The sequence below is a fragment of the Dothidotthia symphoricarpi genome, assembly GCF_010015815.1.
Source record: "Dothidotthia symphoricarpi CBS 119687 unplaced genomic scaffold P153scaffold_21, whole genome shotgun sequence".
NCBI lineage: Eukaryota > Fungi > Ascomycota > Dothideomycetes > Pleosporales > Dothidotthiaceae > Dothidotthia > Dothidotthia symphoricarpi.
This window is the reverse complement of record NW_022985028.1, coordinates 16950-39465: the sequence shown is the minus strand read 5'-3', so window position 1 is coordinate 39465 and position 22516 is coordinate 16950. Positions and strand designations below refer to the sequence as shown.

The window sequence follows — 22516 nt, the reverse complement described above, 5'->3', positions numbered from 1 at the left end:
CTGTTTCGAATAGATGCACGGTCCATTCTTCAGGCAAATTGAATCGAGCAGTGCATATAGGATAGAAGGATTCAAAAGGCTTACACCGCCTTCATCAAAGTCACATCTCTCTTGAGCTTCCATGAGGAGCAGTGAAACTGCACATTCGAGGCGCCTACAGAGATAGCGTTGATAACAATAGTTTTCCCATAGTCCTACAGGACCTCGGAACTCCTTGATGGGCATACAAATACATTTTTGCATATGGCTTGCGCAGATCAACTCCCGCTCACCTGAGCAGCTCAATTCCCGTGGATTTGAGGCGCTGGTGCTGGTGCGTGCTCTCGCAAATCGCCATAGTTGCCTCTTGATCAGAGTGTTTTGTTTATGCCGACAAAGTACATATAATGAGATATAAATAACGCGGGTCATATATGAGCTACTTTATCCAGCTCGAGCTTCGGTAGGTCCCCAGGACTTGCTCCTAGATGGTCTTTGTTTATGATGACGTGAGTTGCGCGCGGGAATCAGCCCTGAAAGGTCTATCAGAAGTCCTGCACTTGCTCTTCTATACTGCAAGAAATCGAATGTGGTCGTCTATCTAGACGGACAGATTCCCAGTCACCACAAAGATGCCCCATGATATCGAATCCGACTTCGATCCGCTGTATGTAGGGCGGGAAGTCGATAGCGTATATTGCACCTCCAGGAGGTCCCCATGAAGCAGGAAATCAGCCTTGATGTAGCGCCATAATATGTAGCTTCAGCTCAGCAGTTGACTTGTTGAATAGAAAGAAACTGTTTGTAGCCCGTGAGAAGCGTAGTGACCTAACTGCCTCTAAGCGTGCAGATAACCAAAAGAGCTTACTAGCCTTAACTCCTATACCGTACGAGACTTGTATAGGCTGGACGAGCGTAAGGTCGCCGCAAAAGTGGATAACATGTAACTGTAGCTTCGCAGGCAAATTATTGAACCACAAGAAGTATGTAGCATTCTGTGAGGAGTGTGGTGATCTATATTCTACTAAACGCGCGAATAATATGCGAAGCTCGCCACACTCTGTGACCTCTGTTCTCCAATCCAGTTGCTTCATCCAGAGGCATGTTAGCACTAGAGTCAGAACAATGTTGTGCATCAGGGGCTTCAACTTTCAGCGATAGCGAGAGAGAAGCAAAGGTACATAGTAACATAAAAGGGTTGTCCCAGGGAGCTTGGACTGGGGCTCGAAGTAGTGGCTTTCGAAGGAGGGGGGCTCGGAGAAGAATTGGTTGTAGAGCAGATGGAGAGATTGTAGGGAAGTTTTCAGGCTGACCGAGGAGGACTTGTCGACATTGTTGCTGAGATTCACACCCCAGGTCCCGTGACTTCAGTCGTACGACGCGTCGGTCGCAACCCAATCGCTATGCAACGAGGTGCCGTTGTTTTCCATTTTAGAGTGAATTTATCCAATGATTGTCCGCGCGTTGTGGATGTAACAATGTGAGCTGGGCGGCGACTAAACCTGGAGAGATCTGTGAGCTGTACTAGGGCGAGATTGATACAATTGCTCGACGTCGCTACGATTGCAACGCATTTGATCGTGTTCTAGCAGCTGGTACCCCTTATCGTTCTCATTACCGCCATTTCTGCTGTTGTCGAGGTGACGCCGTTATCCAGACGTAATGGTCAGATGTCATACGATCAGTGGCTTAAGCAAGGCTGCGGCGGGGCAGGCGGATGCGAAAGTTCCCTCTCAACTGTCAGTTCGTTCATAATGATAGAGTGATTGGATCTCAGGACTTTTATGCTCTCGAGATTCAGATTGGGGAGGGGTGGAGGAATATTCAGAATCACAATATAGAAGCCTACAATAGGCTTTTAATCATTACCCGAGCAGCCGTCCGTCCATCCTCCTGCAGCCTTGACAATCTTGTTATTGTTCCAACAGCGTGCGCGAACCCAGATTGGCGTACTAAAGGTAGCGTACCATTCATACCCATTGTGATCAGCCGGATTGTCGTAGTACTCGAACTTCCAAAAAGTCGTGCCGAGTCCATAGCAGTTGTCCATATTAGGCCGAAGAGTCTTTTGCCCGTGATCCCAGGTTGAAAAGCCGGCACCCTCGACCTTATATCGTCCATGCACCGCCTTATACCAGCCCTCACAGCGGCCGTAAGGCGCCTTTGGCCAGGGCCAGGGGCGGTCGTTCCGGCGAGGATTGAGCTCGTACTTGTAGTCTCCGTTATCGCGAATATATCGCCCGCCACCTTTCCATTTCATGGGGTTGTCGGAAGTATCGCACGAGTTGATGAGCTTCTTCATCGATTCGACGCATTGGTCTTTGTCGAATGCCGAGACGTCGTTTCCGAGGGTGACGACGTAGTCGTGCTCTTCCGGTGTGCCAAGGTCATAGCTCTTCTCGTAACTCCAGTTAATCGTGTTCTTAGGGTGATTTTCATCGACCTCCTTGCAGAAATTCTCATAGTTCTCATTTGTACGATTTCCACTAACGTAGAACTTGCTACCGGTTTTCGAGAAACATGTAAACTCATCCTTGACAGTACATGCGGGCGAGTTGACACTGAGGACGATGGAGCGCAGATCCATGAGTTCGGCGAGGGCAAATGAGGCTATGGTAAGGTGGCCGGCCTCGTTGGGGTGGAACTGCGCATGTTAGTGAGGAGCACATTGGTAATCACGTGCGTGAATGCAAAGTGTACTCACATTGCGGCCAACATGGTCGGGCATGCCCATGCCCAGGGTCATGTCGGCGCCGCCGTCCCCAGGGCAGCTCGGTGGTGAGGGTTCTCGGGGGTTGAGCTTGTGTTTGACGGCAGCGCGAGGGTCAGGTGACTTGTAGAGGATTGAGTCGTAGAGTGTGCGCTCGATTCTTCTGTCGCGGGCCTCCATGATGGCCTTGATGCGGTTAACCTGGCGTTTCTCAGAGTTGGAGAGCCTGGTCGAGTTCAGCATCTCCTCAAGATCCGTGTCGCGCTTGCGTAGCTCAATCCGTTCGAACTCTTCTTCCCAGGCAAACCAGGGGTGCGTATCAGGCTTGATAAAATGCATGTCCGGCTGATTGCTGTCCGGATAGTCGCCGTTGCTGCTAGGCGAGCACATTCGGGCGTCGAGCTCATTCGAGACCCAGTTGTCCCAGTCGGCGTAGCCAACCTTGTACTTGATCTTGTCACTCTCGGCGGCTTCATCGACGGCGTCGCGGATGGACTGGTTGATGTCAAGAACCAGCTGGTTGAAGGTGTTGCGGCGTGAGATGGTGAGAGCCCGGTATGAGGCGCCTAATGGGAGAAACCAGAGGACGTCCCACGACTGGTGATCACAGTTGTCCTTGGTCGAGTCGAAGAACTGGGCGTAGCCGTTAACAACGACGATGCCGTCTTTGTTCATTTTCTCATCGAGTGCTTCCAGGACCTGCTTGATGTTGTCTTTGATGATCGACTTTGCATTTTCCTGGGCCTTTGCAATAACCGTTTCGCAGGCGGAAGTCTTCCCGTAGGGTAGCATGATGCAGTCCTTGATTATTTGGGCCAGACAGAGGTCGTTCCCACCCGAAGTAAAGGTAACAAAATCGAGCTCGCCCTTCAGGGCCTTAGCCTGCTGGTAAACTTGTTCAGAACGATCGCCGCTGCAGGCGAGGTACTGGAAGCCGCCGTCCTTTTCGACGTGGGCGCCAAACTGCGCCTCTATTACCTTAGGGTACGCCATATCGTACCTGGAACACTTCCAATTGTCGCGAATCTCCTCCAGGCCATTAGGCAATTTTATAGCCACTTCGTCGTAGGTGATCCTGTGGCCGAGTGGCCTCCCGGCACCGATCCCGGCCGTGTAGCTGTCACCGATGGCCGCCCAGCGCTTGATCCATTCCATATTGCTAGGATCGTTATCGCGCTTGAGCATGGGCGACGAGGCCGAAGATGAAGTCAAGTTGGCGGGCGAGACGAGCTTTGCGCGTGGTTGCAATCCTATGCTCCTACCATGTCTTCCGTGTTGCGCATGGTGTGGCACGTAGCCGTTGGTCACACCACTCAGGGCCAAGAGGCCCACGAATGACTTGGAAATCATGATGCCTGGTATAGCTGGGCCAGAGAGAGCGACATGAATGGAGAACGAGTGGAAGGCTAGTTGTATAAGTCCGACCCTGTAGTGAAAGAGTGAAGAGACAGGAATTGGAAGTCAATAAATAAGACGGGTTGATGAAGCGAAAAGAGTGAGAGACAGGAGTTGAAAGTCGGTAGGCAGGACGGGTTGGAAGAGTGCGAACAAGATGGCACAGAGCCGGGAAATGCTCAGACGCCCAAATGCTGAGATGCTCCTATGTCGCTACAACAGACACCAGGGATTGCCGCCAATACATGTAGCCTGCAGAAATCCTTTGCAGTCGAGATGGATAGACAAAGATACCAATCTCTCATATGCAAGCGAGACGACAAATTCCGATTAGGCAGGCGGAGATGGACATGATGCGACCCAACCTAGATACCTACTATCAAAGTTTTGGCCTAACAGCGGAAGCAAGCCTACAAACCCATAACTTTCCATTCGACGCATGTTTCAATTTGACTGGGCGCAAGGTATACTTGCATTAGCGACTGCGAAACTATGCGGCGTGGTAGTCTCAGGACATGCTTAATAGAATAAAGTTCCAGCCAGGCTCGGCGGTTAGACAGAGGGCGGATGTTAGTGGCGTTCCGACTCGACAGGGTTTCCGTCGACCCACATAGGCAAACCCAACATCATCCTTCGTTTACCTTGGCACATGCATCTTCAACGAACATGCACCACAACGAAATGAAGTCTTTATTGCTAACCCTTTTTCGCCGATACGCACCTTGGGGCGTCACTGCCAAGTTACCCCTGATATCTTCTTCTGTAATTGAGGAACGGGCTGGAAATTCGCTCTGCTTGCTGCCCGCCCGTCTTCCGATCATCATCAACCTCTCATCTCATTTGACATCCTTCCATCTCTCTCCAGTCTGTTTTTTCCGCAGTGGGCTGTGATTACGTCTTGCTCTTCACTGTACAGGCGTTGTGCGGATTCCCGTTTACGATCATCATGACTCCTAAAGGTGCTTCGCTCCGGTGCATATACCTCAGTCTAGGCCTCCTGTTGACAATAGAGGCACTCAATCTGAGCTCCTTTTCCGGACAGGCGGAAAACAGGTTGCTCATGGAGAGCGTCGCCGGCCTGGAGACTACGCCTCAGGCTAGAGAGATGCTCCTCAAGGCAAACGAGGGCCCACCTGACTACACGTGCACCGCAACGAATCCATGCGATCTTGGCTGTTGCGGGCCTCTGTAAGTTGAAAACATTCGTAAACATGATCAGCCATAAGGCTGACAAGCGGCACTAGTGACGATACCGGTACTGGTGCTTGTGGCTTCGGTCCTGTTTTCTGCGGCCCCAAATGCACGAGTGACTGCAACCGCAAATCTGAGTGTGACGGCGATAACTGGGGCTCCCAGTATGCAAATTTGACCACTTGCCCGCTCAACGTGTGCTGCAGCGAGCACGGCTTCTGCGGCACGACGGTCGACTTTTGCGGCCCAAATCCTGTGCCGCATCCTCAGTGCGACCTCTCGCAGCGGACCGCCGACGCGCGCACCATCGGCTACTACGAGGGTTGGAACTATCAGCGCCCCTGTGGTAACATGGAGCCTGAGGATATTCCCTTAGGCCACTGGACGCACATCAACTTTGCCTTTGCTCTTATCAACCCCAAGACATTCCACATCGAGGACATGGATCCCGGCACTGGATCGCGCTATGACCGTGTCGCGGCGCTCAAGGAGAGGCAGCCTGATCTCAAGGTTTGGATCGCTGTTGGGGGTTGGGCTATGAACGACCCCGGTCCGTATCGAACGACCTTTTCCGACATGGCTGCCAGCGAGGCTAACCAAGATAAATTCTTTGACTCGCTGTTGACTTTCATGAAGCGGTATAACCTAGATGGTGTCGATCTGGACTGGGAGTAGTAAGTAGTTAGACCCTTACCTTGTATGGTATATGATCTGACACAAGCACTTCAGCCCCGTGGCAGAGGACCGAGGCGGCATTCCTGCCGACTTCGACAATTACGTCAACCTTTTGACACGTCTTCGGGAGCGCTTAAATTCGTCTGGTAGACAGTATGGCATCAGCCTGACTCTAGTAAGTGGCAAGCCCTCGCTCCGCTCTACTTTCACGATGTTCGATCTCGACTAACTCCGACAGCCCGCCTCTTACTGGTACCTCCGCGGCTTCGATCTCCAAGGAATGGAGCCCTATCTCGACTGGTTCAATGTGATGACGTACGATATACACGGTGTCTGGGACGCCAGTATTGACAGCCTCGGCCCTATCGCCCAGGCACATACCAATCTGACCGAGATCAAAATGGGCCTCGAGCTCCTATGGCGCAACAACATCAACCCCGCGCGCGTTGTACTCGGCCTCGGCTTTTACGGCCGCAGCTTCACGATGAAGGACCCCGGATGCATGAAGGCTGGCTGCGAGTTCTCCGAGGGTGCTAACGGCGGCGCTTGCACAGGCACGGCGGGAGTATTGTCGACGGCCGAGATCAACGAAATCATCGCCAACGGCGCTACCGTCACGTACGACAACGAAGCCGCCGTCAAGATCGTTACCTGGGACTCGAACCAGTGGGTCTCATTTGACGATACCCAGACGCTGGGGACGAAGATCGATTTTGCTCATCAGCATTGCCTAGGAGGGTAAGTAAGACGGGTTTGGTCTCGACGAAGTTCGTCTCTTCGACACCGTTTGCTAACTTGAATCAGGACCATGGTCTGGGCTATTGACCTCGATGATGGTACGCTCACCAAGGCCTTGGGTGCGAATATCGAGCGGCCTGAGCTACCCACGTATAAGCCGAGGCAATACTTTGAATGCGGCGAACCGCCTCGGGACGAGTTGTAGATAGCATGCTCATTGCGTTCATGTGGAGAGTGGAACTCTGCCAACCTTGAGAAACGCCTATTGATAAGGAATAAACGTATCCGCGTAGTGCCTTCTAATATAGTAGAAAAATAGCCTGTTACTCATGATTCGCTGTACAATCGTACGACGACCAGCTACCTGCTCACTGTGGTGATTAATCGTTTTTGGCCATGTTACGTTGGAGCTGACCTTATCCGCTTGGTCTTCCTCTTTCGTAGGGGGGTGTTGATATTGTTTGTGTTGTTAGTGATGCGGTAGTAGTGCGTGGCTCGTCGTCTATATGTCATCGTAGTACCATGGATATTGCATTTGAACGTGATAATGTTCCCAACCGGTGTGCACATTGATTTTATGGGATTATATTATGGACGCTATGAAGGTTGTTGAATTGACGAGGAAGCAATGAAGCTCGAGTCTGAATGGGTTTGGCTTGTGTTTATACCTATCTTGCTACCCTTTAACACAACCCAGCTGCTGTGTCACCAGCTCGCCTGAAATCCAGTTTACTCCTGACCTTTCTGATCCGGTTCCTAAACCCGCTCGATTTCGAGGTGTGCGGCACACCCAGCGTCGATGACGCCGCGTTGCCGTAGAGTGTGACCAGATGGTCAATGTCCATATTGCTGGGAACCAGTCGGTTCGGGATGAGAGTGCCGTCCTTGAAAGTCATGATAATGAGACGGGCGTTTCCAGAGCCAATGCCACCAGCACGAGAGGGATACATCATGAGCGAGTCTCGGTCGAAATTACTGTCTACGACCATATTGGCTGTATGAATCGTAGGAAGCCAGTCGGCAGCACTGAAGCCATGTTTGGCGGCGACATCCCGGGAGACGCAGAGGCGTTGGAGATCGACTTCCAAAACCTCTCGCTCCTCTCCGGTTGCCGCATCAATCTTGGCCTGCACACTGGCGACGGCCTGGTCGTGGTCCTTGAGGTTCTGGCAATTGAAGCTGCTGGAATCGAATTCTTTCGTTTTGCCGCTCATGGGAAGGCTCCAGCCATCCATGCTGTCCATAGGAGCTACTTCCCAGTAGTCAGGAATCTGATGCTCATGAGCCAGACCCCAGGCGTGACCGAGCTCATGAGCAACGTTGGCCGTTACATCGTCTTGACCGACGCCCACCATGTCGGAAAGGTGCATGGAGGGTCCTTGGGCGTTGTTGTCGGTCGCATCGATAACGGGAATGCCTAGCGAGGACATGAGCCTGCCGTAATCATTATAGTAGATGCGCAGGACGGAGCTGCGCTGCGAGTTGCAGACGCTATCCGAGACCTCCTCGTACTTAAAGTCGTGCCTTTCGAGCTGAGCCCATAATCTTCTGGCCGAGTCCCAGAGGCCTTTGACCACAACGTCATTGGGGTCGTCAAAACAGTACCTGATCTTCTTGTCTGGCCAGATGCGCGACGCCTTGTTGTCGCCTGGCCGGTGCTCGATAGAAATAGCGCGCTTTAGAAGTAACGATGTTGCGTTAAGTGTCTCCATAGCCAGGTAGTCCGGGCTGTGGTTCGTTCGCTTGTTCGGGGCCTTTGCCTCCCAGAACCTGCTGCCACCGAGGACGACTTCGGCGCTGGCCAGCACGAGGCCGGCGATGAAGATGGGTGAGATATACATGGTGAAGAAAGTTGACAGATAAGCGAGTGTATGTGTGAGTGACGACGAAACGAGTGATTGAGGCCCTAGACGGCGGACTGTTGCTGGCTTATGGCTGAGCAGAAAAAACAATCCAAGAACTCACTTAGGAGGGTCGATCGGAAATGAAGAAACATAGGATTTGAGGGGTGTCCGTCTCTTAGTCTTGACTTTTCACCTGCTTACGCAGGAACCATCCCTATTTATGACGCGCAATTACAGTCAGTTCGTGGGGATAGTTTCGAGTCAATTTTACCGCCTTGAAGTTCCTATGCTGGAAATTCTATTTGCATACCAGGGTAGCTTTATCCTGACACCCCTACCTGTCTTGGCTATTATTGACAAATGCGGAAGGTGTTACTCTCGGTCGACTGAACCCTGCTTGTATCCAACATGCGATGTGCTTGGCAATATCATCGGGCGAAGGCAGGCAATTTAGCGTGTTAGATGAAGATGATAGGCGCTTATCTGCAGCTGCAGGCCGGGTTCCTGCAGGCGATCTTGCCCGCCTTGACCTTACCAGGGACCCAGGCTAAATGCTGAATTGTGCAGAAACACACACCTCCATCACGCTGCCAAGATGTGAGTGGTATGTTCTTCTTTTTGCGACATACGCTCTGATTTGCCCCCTCGTCTCCATCAGATGACTTGATAGTTGGATCGTCGCGCTTACTCGAAACATCCTTTGGGCCTCTTGAGACTTGATCCTCGATCTTCTGCGTCCGTCGTCTCTCTGATTTTTTGAGTCCCCGGGCCTCTTCCACGTCCCGGCTCATTCAGTCCAGTCCCCAACTTGTATTCATACCGCCAAAGTAAAAAACAAGCATTTTCAGAATAGTCCTTACCTCGGGCTCCAGTCTTTGAAGCTTGAATTTGCACTCTCTTTTCTCGCCTGCTTCATTGGTCACTCTTGTACGTAGGCGTTCTTCCTGTTTCCAATATGCACCTCTCTCTCCAAAAAGCGATCTGGCTGGCCACTGGCCTGATTCTCCCAGCCGTCATCGCTCAAAGCTCCAGCCCCGGCGGCCCTGTCCATGAAGGCCAGCCCGAGAACTGCAACGGATGGCACACTGTGGTCAAGGACGACACCTGCCAAAATGTGTCCCAGCGCTACAGCATATCTTTGGAGCAGTTTCTCGAGTGGAACCCCGCTGTCTCGTCCGATTGCCGCAACAACTTTTGGATCGACTCGGCCTATTGTGTGAGGATCGGAAAGAGCAGCTCGAAGCCCGCCACGTCTATCAGTTCCACATCTATCTCCAAGGCCACTTCCAAGGCCACTTCTACTACCAAAGCCACGTCCCAGGCAACCATCACCTCGGTCCCTGCGACGCCGACCACTTCGTACAACTCGACCTACTCAGTCCAGCACCCAGTCACCTCGTGGAACGTGTCGACTACGAGTACTGACAAGACTTGGCCGCCTACCAAGACGCTCGCGGGGCAGACGACAATCTGCAACGCGTGGCATCGCGTGGTCCCCGGTGACACGTGCCAGCGGCTGTTAGATATGTTCGGCCTGCAGTCCGTCGACGATTTCCTGAGCTGGAATCCCGCGGCCAAAGAGGACTGTGAGATGCTCATCGCCGATTACTGGGTCTGCGTTGGCGTCCAACGGCAGGTAGGTAACACGGATCTCGAGTGGGAGACGGCTCAGCCTGAGTTCACCGCGCCTCCCGAGCCCACCGAGTACACACCCGTTACGCTACCTACGGCTGACTCGAGCTTCACGCCGACTCCCTCTCATGGACCTATGCCCTCCAACTGCAAGGTGTTCCACCAGGCTATAGCTAACCAAAACTGCAACGATCTCGTGACCTTGTATAGCTATTTCTCGCAAGAACAATTCTTGGCGTGGAACCCAGCTCTTGATGGCAATTGCTTGGGCCTCTGGCTCGACACGTGGTATTGCGTCGGCGCATACTCTGATGACAACCTCCCACAACCCGCACATCGAACCACCAAACCAACTGAGGGCAACATTCCTTTGGGGTACCCCGCCGACTGCTCGCGATGGTACCAAGCGAGCAGCGACGAGGCTTGCGACCTTATCGCGCTTATGTTTGGCAGCTTCAGCGTGGTCGAATTTGTGAAGTGGAACCCGTCCGTCTTCAGCGATTGCAGCGGCATCGTCCCGGAGGCATGGTATTGTGTAGGCCGCCCAGGCACGCCGACAACGCGTACTCCCGGCGCGCCAACGCAAACGACCGCGTCGACCCAACCGGTAACGACTACCACAACTGCACCGGAGCCTGTGAAGACCCCCTCGCCTGTGCGCGAAGGCATGACGGAAGACTGCGTGCGATTCTACCTGCAGCAGCCAGGCGAATTTTGCTGGGCGATGGCGTCCGGTGCCGGGATCTCCTTAGAGTGAGTGCTTCCTTCACACCATCTCTTTTCCTCTCTCAAGTATGACTTTTCCATCACAGAACTTCCACTAACTGCCTACTTACAGCCGATTTTACGAATGGAATCCCGCAGTGGGAAGTGATTGCGAAAATCTGTGGCCCGATTACTACTACTGCATCGGTGTGTGAGCGGTTAGGCGATGACTTTTACTTGGGGGCCGGCTGTGCCAACGTAGGATTCTTGAGGTCAACCAAGGAAAAGGGTTGGTACGTGTAAAGTGGTCTCATTATCAAGGTGGCGTTCGGCGGCGCGATTTTGTTCGATTTTCAGGGATACTATGGTCCCCCCCCCCCGAAGTATAAGCCATACTCCACTTATGGGTACTTCGAACACGCCCTCGTATTGGTTAAGGATAACTCCAAGCAACGATCCTGACGAATTGGAGGCTAGCACCAAAGTGGATATACTTCGGGGACCATACCTAGTATAGTGTATTTAGTCTAGCGGCCTCTAGCGTCCGTTAGATAGATTGGACCCTGAGGTGCTTCCAAAGTCGAATGACAAGATATCCTTAATATGGATTGGGCTGCTAACGGTCTGAGCACCCTGCGCGCTGCACTCTCACGACGTAAGAGGTCGGCATGGAGCATAGAGGATGTTCACAGTCCGTGGCGGCCGCTGGTGATCGAGATGCGATCAGCAACTCTTTTGCAGGGGTTCAGAGATTAGCAATGGAGTGCTCTTATCATTGCTCAAATACCCCAATTCGTGACCGTTGAACAGATGACATGCCCTGCTTCATCCACTTTGGCAAGGTGAGCTATATAAGCTTGTCTCCCACCCTCGGCCTCTATCTCTTCTGGTTTCACGTTTCAAAGTCGTAATAATGGCCAAACTCATCGCTTGGGTGAGGAAACACCTGGTGTTCAGACCAGGTCGCGAAAAGCAATCCGCAGACCAGCTACCGTTCCTCTCCTCGCCACGACGTCCTATCACGCCAACGTCGTTCGGTACACCAACATGCCTCCTCTTCCAGCTGCCCTACGACATCCGGAGTATAATCACCTTCATAGCTTTTGGTGGACGTACCTTCCATGTGGATGTTGTGCACCAAGAGGGGACCTGGCAATGGAGAGGCGGCGTCTGCATTCGGAACAGGCCAGAGTTGCTGCCATCTATGCGGTACGGTTGGCTTGGCCCGTGTTTCGACCTGTGCACAAGGGAGATGGACAGCTGCAAGCGCACAGGGAAGACCTCGAATGCGCACGACATCGGCATTATGGGTTTTCTGCTGTCGTGCAGGCAGGCATATACTGAAGGCATTGATATCTTGTACTCTGCCAACTGCATCAGCATCAAGACCGAACCCCTGCTCCTTCACCTCCCCAAGCTTATCCTGCACGACCGGCTCGCATCGATTACTTCCCTCGAGATGATCGTCGAGGCGCACGATGCCGAGCAAGAGAATGGCAGAGCATCCTTCAAACTGGACCACCTGGAGCCAATCCTCGACAATGTCGTCACGCACTGCCGCCACCTCCGCCGACTCTGCTTGTCCTTCACTGTCTGGCAACGTCACGGCCACGATCTACTCGATGGCCCAGCGCTGCCCTTGGTCGACGCCTTCTGGAGGTCCACGCAGTTGCGCAACATGAGGGTCGAGCTGCCTACCCGGGATTACTCAGCGGCAACGATATCTGAGCCCATGATTGACCATCCGCGCGAGGCGCCAATCAAGAGACTGTTCGGCAGATCGCGATGGAGGTCTTTGGATAGTGAAGAGCCCAAGATACAGTATAGGTCCATCGAGCGCTACCCTTACCCGCCTCTAAAGCTGCCGGTAGTTAACGACGGGGTCAAGAGCGAGGAGAGTTTGGGATATTGGATTTGCGAGGGCCACGAGGGATTGCACCCAGGATATCACAACTGTGGAGTACCTTACTTCACGTAACAGAACTTAATAATTTTAATCTACAGTTTAGTAAAGCAATAGCAAAATTTAATATTTGTAGTAGATATACTTACTTTTAAAAAATAGATATAAAAACTAAAATTAGAGTAAAATTATATTAAGTTATATAGAAAAGGAAGAATAGAGAAATATATTAAAACTTATATAATATTATACAAATTCTAATTTTATTATATAAATAAAGTAGTAGATAAGTTAAATCTAAGTAGAAGCTAAGTCTTATAAAAATATAACCTAATATTCTACCTTGCTCTATCTATATTTAATCTTTATACTAGTTATATAAAAAGAGAAAATTTTGTAAAAAGAAAATATAATAAATATATATTTATTATAGTAGATATATAGTTAAAAGCTATATATAAAGCTATTAGTTAATTAGTATTTAGATTTTAATAGTTATAAGTCTAGTAATAGAACTATATTATTAGTAAGCTTATAATAGATTTACTCTTTAGTATAGAACTATAAGTAAGCTATATAGTAGTAAAATAAGTATTATATATAAAAAATAACTCTAAAAGTAGTTATTAGTATTAATTAAAATAAATTAACTAGAAATTTATAGTACTAACTTTTCTTTACTTTTATTTTTTTTAGTAATATACTAGCTAATTTTAGTAGGCTAACTAAGATTAGGTATAAGTAGTTAAGGTAAATAAGCTTTAAAACTTTACTTACTAAAGTTTTACTAAATTTAATTAATTATATAATTCTTTTTTTTAGTAAAAACTATTTATATTTTTACTTTACTTTTATATACTAGAGTAATATAAATAAAAAGTAAAAAAGAAAGTTTATTTTTTTAAACTTTAAGATCTTTACTAGTCTAGTAAATACAGAAATAGAAAAATAAGAGTTTTAAAGAAATTTAAATACTTTAGTTTTTTATAATCTAACTTTTAATTACTAATACTTAATTTCTTTTTTAATAATATTATTAATATTAAGTAAAAAAAGAGTTAAATTTTAAACTTTAAATACTTTTTAATTTATATATAAAACTCTTTAATATTTTATAATCTTTATTTTATACTTTAGTTATACTTCTACTTAATACTACTAAATATCTAGATTACTTAAGTAGAATATATTACTTTTATACTAAGTAATTTTCTTTATTTCTCTTTACTACTTAACTAGGTTCTTAAAGATTTTATTAGAAATATTTAGAGTACTATACTAGTACTAGTAAATATTTACTTTAATTCTTTTAATATTAGTTTACTATAACATACAGTATAGAAACTTTTAGAATATACTATATATATTAGGATTAGAGATTTTAGTTTAAAATCCTTATAGAATAGGTATATATATAATATATATTACTAGTATAAAATTTAAAAGTTAAGATACAAAAGTCTACTTTTAACTAGGCAAAATTTAAAAGTTAAAATATAAAAGTCTACTTCTAACCTAGTAAAATTTAAATATTAAGATATAAAAGTCTACCTCTAACCTAAGTATATTAGGATTAAAAATATAATAGTTATATTATTTTAAAATAGAGCTGTATATAGTAGTAAGAGTAGATATTAATATAGGACTTTAATATTAAAGTTCTATATTAAAATTAGTTTATAATTACCTATAAGTTACTATCTCTAATATTAAAGTTTATAATTACCTATAAGTTACTATCTCTAACGTTAAAGTTTATAATTACCTATAAGTTACTATCTCTAACGTTAAAGTTTATAATTTACTATAAATTACTATCCTAAGCCTTAAAGTTAAGATAATCTATAAATTACTATTCTAAATACTAAAATTATAATTAACTATAAGTTACTATCTCTAACATTAAAGTTTATAATTACCTATAAGTTATTATTTCTAATATTAAACTTTATAAGTTACTATAAATTACTATTTTAAATATAAAGTTATAATTAACTATAAATTATTATCTCTAATTTTAAAGTTTATAATTTACTATAAATTACTATTCTAAATACTAAAGTTATAATAAGCTATAAATTACTATTTTAAGCCTTAAAGTTAAGATTATCTGTAAATTACTATTTTATAGTTAAAATTACTATAGTACTATTATTTAAAACTACCTTAATAGTTTAAATACTATAATATTTCTATATAGAAATAGCTAACTATGCTATAAGCTAGAAGCTCTTACCTAGTAGAAGTAATAAGCTTCTTAGGTTATAGAATTTAAAGATTTCTTTAAGTAGAAGATTTAAGTTCTCTAAGCTATACAGCTAGAAGGTTTATTAAGTAGAAATACTAAGGCTCTTAGGTTATAGTATTTAAAGATTTCTTTAAGAAGAAAAGCCTAGCTCTCTATATTATAAAGCTTAAACTACTATTAAGGAGTAGCACTAAGCTCCTTTTATTATAAAACTTATAAATTTCTTTAAGTAGAGAAGTTAAGCTTATTATATCTAGCTATTATAAGTAGACCTTATTATAAAAGTTATTAAGTTAAAGCTATAAGCTATAGATTATAGTATATATCTATAAAGTATAGTAAGTTATAGTAATAAACTATAAATTACTATAAATAATAGTTTAGTACTAATAAATAAAGTAAAATATATACTTTACTTCTAAAAAGATCTTAGAATATAATTTAACCTTACCTTTCTTACTATCTATACCTACTATAAATAAGCTATAAGGTAATTAATAAACTTAAAGAAAACTATAGTAGTAGCCTACTATATATAGTAGTAAATAAACCTATAACGTAGTAAACTAAAATATAATAAAGTACTACTTTTTCTTTTCTTTAGTATTATACCCTACTTCTCTAATATATTATCTTTCTTAATAATATTAGTACTAGTACCTCTAATAAAGTAACCTAGCTATAATCTTCTTAATATTATCTTTAAGTTAATCTACCTTATATTACTATATAGGTAATATAAATATAAATAGAAAGAATACTCTTATCTTTACTATAGCTATAGTAGTAGTAGAAAACCTTAGCTACTATAGTAGTAGAAAAACTTAGCTATAGTAGTAGTAGAGATAGTAGTAAGTTATAAAGAAGAGTAGTAACTTATAAAGAGTTATAAAGAAGAGTAGTAACTTATAAAGAGCTATAGAAAAGAGTAGTAACTTATAGAGAGTTATTAAGAAGAGTAGTAACTTATAGAGAGTTATTAAGAAGAATAATAACTTATAGAGAGTTATAAAGAGGAGTAGTAACCTATAGTAGATTATAGAGAATTATAACTCTATATAATTATTATCTTTAACTAGCTTTATTAAATAGTAATAATATAAGATTACCTAGCACTAGTATAAGGTATTTATATATAACTAAAACTCTACCTTAATTTATAGTAAGTTATAGTAAGTTATAGTAAATTACAGTATATTATAACTATTTACTATTATTATTCTTAACTAGCTTAATTAAATAGTAATAATATAAAATTACCTAGTACTAGTATAAGGCGTTTATATATAACTATAACTCTACCTTAATTTATAGTAAGTTATAGTAAGTTATAATAAATTATAGTATATTATAACTACCTATAGTTATTATTCTTAGCTAGCTCTATTAAATAAAAGTAGTATAAGATTACCTAGTACTAGTGTAAAGTATTTACGTATACCTATAAACCTGCCTTAATTTACAGTAAATTATAGTAAGTTATAGAGAAGAGTAGTAACTTATAGTAAGTTATTAAAAAGAACTATAATTTATATAGAATTATAGATAGTTATAGTAAATTATAAAGAAGTATAATAGCCTATAATAGAACTATAAAAAGAATATATTAAAGTAATTTATAATTAGACTTTATAGTATACTAAGATTAGTACTAAAGAGAGAGTTCTAAGTAAATTTACTTTTATTTCTTTATACTCTTATAAGGTAGATTACTAAAGACGTATTATATTTACGCTTCTATAATTAAACTATAGAAAATTATAATATTCTATTAGTATTATCTTCTACTAGTATAAGGTATTTATATAGCTATATAGCTTTACCTTAGTATTAGTAAGAGAGAGTTAGGTCTAGAGTTAATTAAAATGCTATTATTTAATATTAATATTTAAAACTGTAGTAATCTTATAAAAGGTTAAATAGAATAATAACACGTCTTTATCCTATAAGAGTAATAAAGTAGAGTATATTATAAGCTTTCTTTATTCTATTAAACTTTTTAGATATATTTCTTGCGTTACGTAGGTTATATTAAGTTACGTAGTTTATATTTTCTATATTTTATTATATTATATTGTGTTGTGTTACTACTTTCTATAGCTAGGCCTATTTAGAGTTTTATCTACCTTATAATAAGTACTAGCTAAGCCTATTTAGAGTTTTATCTAGCTCTGTAATTATAAGGTAGATAAAACTCTAAATAGGCTTAGCTAGTACTTATTATAAGGTAGATAAAACTCTAAATAGGCTTAGCTGTATTTCTACCTATACCTATAGGTAACTTTATCTATATATACGTACGTTAGACTTAGGAGTATAATATACTATTCTATATTAGAGTTTTTTCTAGCTAGCCTTTTTTATAGTGTTAATATATTTTTATTTTATATTCTTACTTTTTACTTATTACCTATACCTTTTTATTTTCTATATAATATACTATATTAAACTCTAAAGCTCTAAAGAATATTAGTAGTTAGCCTAAAAAGTTTATAACTAAAGAAGTAGCTATTTAATAGTTAAATTTAAATAAGGTAAGCACTACTAGATATAAAAAAAAGAAGAGTATAGTAACTACTAGCTAGAGAATAGAACTAGGTACAGTATAGCTATATAAATTACATCCTAGGTAGTTTTAATATACAACAGATATTAGCTTCTATATACCTTAATAATTAACTATTTAGTCTAAGCACTATATAGAGATATAAGAGCTATACTATCTACTTTTTTCTAATATAATAGATATACCTATCTCTATACTTATACCTAATATACCTTACTTATATAAGTTTTAGAATACGTAATTAAGATATAAGGTTTCTAGTAGAGAGAATAGTAGAAATATAGATATTTAAAGAAAACTTAGGTTTAAGCTATAATATAAGTATAAGCTAGTGTCTTCTACTATTATATATAAGGATAAGTTAGTAATAGAAATACTTATATATATAATTAATAGTATATATAGTGTATATAGAAAAGGTGTAGGGTTATATATACTTTATTACTTAATATAGTTAAAATAACTAGTTCTGTAGTTATTATTTTTATAGGTTTAAATCTCCTAAATACAATATTTATATTTAAATTTTATATTATAATATTTATAAGACTAAGCTCTATTAGATTATATACTTATTAGACTTTAATAGTAGGTATTAAAGTGTGTATTAGCGTTACAGTGCTCTAGCTTAGCGTTTTTTAATACAGCTAATTAGAGTTTTTATCTATACAGCAAGAGACTAATTAGAGTTTTTGTCTACAGGGCATTACCTAATTAGTGTATAGGATACCTATGTAAGTAAAGAATATAAAAATAAGCCAAAATATCTTAAAATAAATAACTCTGTAATATACTGTAGACGTTTATATAGGCTTCTTGTATATTTTTTTATTATATAACAAGGTTTGTCTAGTAGAACTAATTATGCTTAAATAATTAAATAGAATAAGTCCCTTACTGTAGTAAATATAATAACTATTTATAGATAGTAAAGCAGAGGATATAAGAGAGATAATATCTTAGTTAATAAGTATAGATATATAAGGAGGCTAATTAATATTATTTTAGTTGCAAATTCTAGAGTACAAGAATAGGTACTATAAAAGGAGAGTATCCTTAAAGAGCAGGTAAGGCCTTATAACCTTAGGTAAAGATATATAGATAGTAAAACATAGCACGTAAGGAGAGATATATAGAACTTTCTTAAGTAGCCTTATAACCTTTCTAGTGCTATAAGAAATACCTATAAAGAGATTTATTAATCTAAAATAGTAAAACACAAATAACGCAGCTAACTACCTAAATAGGAGGTATAAATTCTTAGTAAACCTTACTATTTAAGATTTCTATATAAAGTACGTATAAAGAAGTTTCTGTCTATATAAGTTTAAATAATACTAAAGCTAATTAATTACTAGTCTTTATACTTAAAATTGTGTATAAATAGGATTAGAACTATAATTATAAAGCGCAACCCTAGGCATAGAGGAAATCTAGAGGCATTAATAGATAGGTACAGTAGAGAATAGAGATATTATTAGAGAGGTAAAAGGAAATAAAAGAAGAAGTAAATTTCTAAATAGTTACTATAGGTAGAAATATTACATAGTAAGTAAAGCTGCTAGTAAACATAGGAGATTTATATAGAGATAGAAACTAGTAAAGTATAGAGAAATACTTACTAAAGTTTTAGATTCTAGCTAAGTCTGTATATTGCGCTAGGAGCTTAGCGTATTAGCGCCTACTATTAAATTTATTATACATACCTTAGTATCTACCTAACTACTTACCTACTCTACTAACTAACTATACTCTTAACTACCTATAGACTGTACGTACGCTTAATTATTAATAGTAATTAGTAATATTTATTATAAATTACTTTTATTTTACCTACTAATTAATTACGCACTTAGGATAATTAATTTTAGAGGTATTACTTACCTGTAGGTAAGTAACTAGGTAGCTAACACTTACAAAATTATATACAGCCTACTAGTCCTATTCCTAGCCTAACTATAAACTTTTCTAGGAACTCCTAACACTACCCTAGCTAACTAATTAAAAGCGTATTTCTACGCTAAGGCACTAAAGTCTACCTAGGCTTCTAACTTATAGGCTATAGTAGACTTTATATCTAACGTATCTATACCTAATACTAACGTAGTAGGCTCCTAAACTAGGTTTATAGTTCCTCTTAGTATATTTCTTCTGTAAGCAGGTACTAAATATCTAGTAGTAACCTATTAAGTTTATAATATAAAAAGAAGGAGCTTAATAAAGTAAAGCCTATATAAGTTTTAGAATATATACTTAATAATAGGGTTACTTATTAAACTTTAGTAATTCCCTCTCTAATCTATTACCTAATGCCTTTAACCCTAAGCCTTCTAAAACTCTTATAAATAAGTAATTATAAGTTCTTTATATCTGTAATTACTCTTCTCTTTTAGACTAATACGTAATAGGAATAAATAATTTAACTAGAGTAATAATAAAGAAGCCTTCTAACCTATAAATATTATACCTATTATACCTACGCATAATAGTAAAGAAGTTAATAATACTAGCTCTAATATAGGAGACACTGCAAAACGCCTTATATATAATACTAAAAAGCTAGGTAATAAACTCTTTAGCTTCTAGATTTTATACCTAGATTTCTTTGCGTCTAATATTCTAAAGACTATATATAACGTTTTTCTAGAGCTTATACTCTAGTACCTAGGTGTATAAAACACGTTCTACGTTCTCTCTAAAAATACTAATATTATAAAATAATTAGTAAGCTTTAAGAGTATTATATTAAATATCCTTAATAAGACTTCTAGTATCCTCCTTATTACTGCGTTAGAAGAAGATATACTTAAGTAGGATAACTTAAGATATTAGGTATATTTTCTAGCTCTTATATTAATATTCTTCTTTGTTCCTAATAACTCTCTATTTAATCTTACTAATATTTATTCTTATAATATAATATACAGTACCTTATAAGTTCTTACTAAGATTATACTCTAAAATAATTATTTTACTAATAGAAAGTAGAGTCTTAAGAAGCTAGAGAATTTAAAGTAAAGTATAGTAGAAAAGAAGTTAAAGTCTTAAGTAAAATAAGTAACTACTAGTCTTATAGTAAGTAATAGCAGCTCTTAGAGTTACCTAGGAAACTTTAATAACTAACTCCTTATTAGTCTAACCTTCTTTCTAAATACGCTGCCTCTAGTACTATTAATACTCTTAAGTCCTAGGCCTTTAAACAGTGTTCTATAAAATATTAGAAATTAAGCGCCTATATTTACTAATTAGATAAGGAGAGTAATAAGAAGGTCTATAACCCTACTAAACCTAACGTACCTATAGGTAATACCTTAGATAATAGTAAAGAAGATAAGAGGATTAAAGACCTTCTAGAAGAAGAGATTATCTAGTTCTATATTAATAAAATTCTAAAGACTAAGGCAAAATAGAGCACTAATAAATAATTACTTATTTATAAAGCTAAAGCTGCCTAATTTATATTATAGTAAATAAAGAACCTATAAGTACGCGTAAATAATTATTAAGCGTATTATTAAGATCTTACTATACTATATACTATAAGTACTAACTATCTAAATAATATTAAAACTATCTACTACCCTAATAAGTGTTTAAATTCTATTTAGAGGAAGTATAAAGAGGAGTATAACTATAATCTTAAGGCTGCTGCTATTATAGCTAGCGCAACCTAGGAAGAAAACGTTCTTAATAATATTTAGTAAGTACTTATACTTAAAGATAACACTATCTATCTAGACTATAAAAATAGTCTAGAAATTAAAGTTAAATAGATACTTAAGCTCTCTACTCTAACTAACCTAGATTCTTTTACTATTCTGTTTAAAATAAATAAGTATAGCAGCGCATTTATACTAACGTACCTAAAGGAGGCCTACCTAAAGGCTAAAATTACTAGCCTTAAGAAAAAGTTAATACTCTTTATATATTTTACGTTATATTAGTAGTAAGCTATTGTAATAAAGTAGGCTTTAGACCTTACTAAGAAATTTATCTACCTTATAGGTAGTATTTTAGCTAATAAGATTAGTTTAGAAAAGATAGTTAAGGCTAGCGTAATAATTACTAAGGTACGTCTAAGAGGTAACTTATAAAACTTTTATAAGTTACTCCTATACTACTCTAATCCCTTTAATATTCTATTACTAACTTACTAGACTATTAAAACCTTTAATAATTATTATAACACTGCACTAGTAGATATCTACGCTAAATATCCTAAACCTACCTACTCTAAGGGTTCCTATAAGTATCTTAGTAACCTATCTAAACTATACCTTTACCTTACCTCTACTTTACTATACTACTAAACAGCCTAAGAGTTAAGCTAATTTAGGGATAAGTTTTAAGTCTACTATATTAGTAGTAATAGCGTTGCTACTAACAGTGTATATAAGGTAATTAACTTAATACCCCCTTCTAATAATCTAGTCTAGAATACAGAGAACCCTACTAGTATCTAGACTATCTTTATAGTATCTTATTAGCACTAGACTAAGTACTATAGCTCTACTACCTATTAGAATAGTATTGCGCTTAATATCCCTAAGTATTTAAAATCTAAGCGTATTACCCCTTATAGATTTAATTAGTACGCGTATAGATAAGAAATTATAAATTCTCCTAATAATACTCCTAAGTAATAGATCTAGAGTTTTAAGTATTAGTTTAGGTACGTCTTTACTAATAAGGCGTAAAAAGGCCTCTATAATCTATTATCTTACTAGTATACTATTTAGTAGCTTAAGCTAGTATAACTTATAATAATATCTAGCTATTCTGCCTCTTAAGAGATAGAGGACTATAGTTTATATTTAAGGCTTCTTAAGCGTCCTAAGCTATTAGCTAAGGCTATAACTAAGATAGATAAGAATAGATACGTATACAGAGAAATAAATCTCTACCTACTAAAGAATAATAATTTAAAGTA

At 40.1% G+C, this 22516-nt stretch overlaps 5 protein-coding genes across 5 annotated transcripts; 3 read left to right on the top strand and 2 right to left on the bottom strand.

The window, feature by feature from the left end:
• Positions 1–1783: 1783 nt before the first annotated feature.
• Positions 1784–4039, bottom strand: P153DRAFT_425965 (SGNH hydrolase; the record flags this gene model as incomplete). Its single annotated transcript, XM_033672578.1, has 3 exons — positions 1784–2623; positions 2684–3939; positions 4000–4039. The coding sequence occupies 3 exons, from the start codon at positions 4037–4039 to the stop codon at positions 1838–1840; spliced, it is 2082 nt and encodes a 693-aa protein (XP_033519294.1). The 3' UTR covers positions 1784–1837.
• A 716-nt stretch (positions 4040–4755) lies between these two features.
• P153DRAFT_348952 (glycoside hydrolase family 18 protein) lies at positions 4756–7026 on the top strand. The gene is made up of 5 exons (XM_033666226.1): positions 4756–5272; positions 5329–5949; positions 6005–6125; positions 6189–6688; positions 6755–7026. The coding sequence occupies exons 1-5, from the start codon at positions 5031–5033 to the stop codon at positions 6891–6893; spliced, it is 1623 nt and encodes a 540-aa protein (XP_033519293.1). The 5' UTR covers positions 4756–5030; the 3' UTR covers positions 6894–7026.
• Positions 7027–7371: 345 nt separating this feature from the next.
• Positions 7372–8529, bottom strand: P153DRAFT_400406 (uncharacterized protein; the record flags this gene model as incomplete). The annotated part of the gene is made up of 1 exon (XM_033671819.1): positions 7372–8529. The coding sequence occupies one exon, from the start codon at positions 8527–8529 to the stop codon at positions 7372–7374; it is 1158 nt and encodes a 385-aa protein (XP_033519292.1).
• Positions 8530–9487: 958 nt separating this feature from the next.
• On the top strand, positions 9488–11084 carry P153DRAFT_400405 (carbohydrate-binding module family 50 protein; the record flags this gene model as incomplete). Its single annotated transcript, XM_033671818.1, has 2 exons — positions 9488–10917; positions 11003–11084. 2 exons carry the CDS (start codon positions 9488–9490, stop codon positions 11082–11084), a joined length of 1512 nt encoding a protein of 503 aa, XP_033519291.1.
• Positions 11085–11709: 625 nt separating this feature from the next.
• On the top strand, positions 11710–12889 carry P153DRAFT_370244 (uncharacterized protein). The gene has a single exon (XM_033668997.1). The coding sequence runs from the start codon at positions 11783–11785 to the stop codon at positions 12845–12847; it is 1065 nt and encodes a 354-aa protein (XP_033519290.1). The 5' UTR covers positions 11710–11782; the 3' UTR covers positions 12848–12889.
• Positions 12890–22516: the final 9627 nt, after the last annotated feature.

Excerpts from the sequence above, each read along its gene's own strand:
- P153DRAFT_348952 (XM_033666226.1), top strand. The coding sequence starts at position 5,031 with ATGACTCCTAAAGGTGCTTCGCTCCGGTGCATATACCTCAGTCTAGGC. Across the intron at positions 5,273-5,328 it reads CTTGGCTGTTGCGGGCCTCT|TGACGATACCGGTACTGGTG; the intron begins GTAAGTTGAAAA and ends AAGCGGCACTAG. Across the intron at positions 6,126-6,188 it reads ATGGCATCAGCCTGACTCTA|CCCGCCTCTTACTGGTACCT; the intron begins GTAAGTGGCAAG and ends TAACTCCGACAG.
- P153DRAFT_370244 (XM_033668997.1), top strand. The coding sequence starts at position 11,783 with ATGGCCAAACTCATCGCTTGGGTGAGGAAACACCTGGTGTTCAGACCA.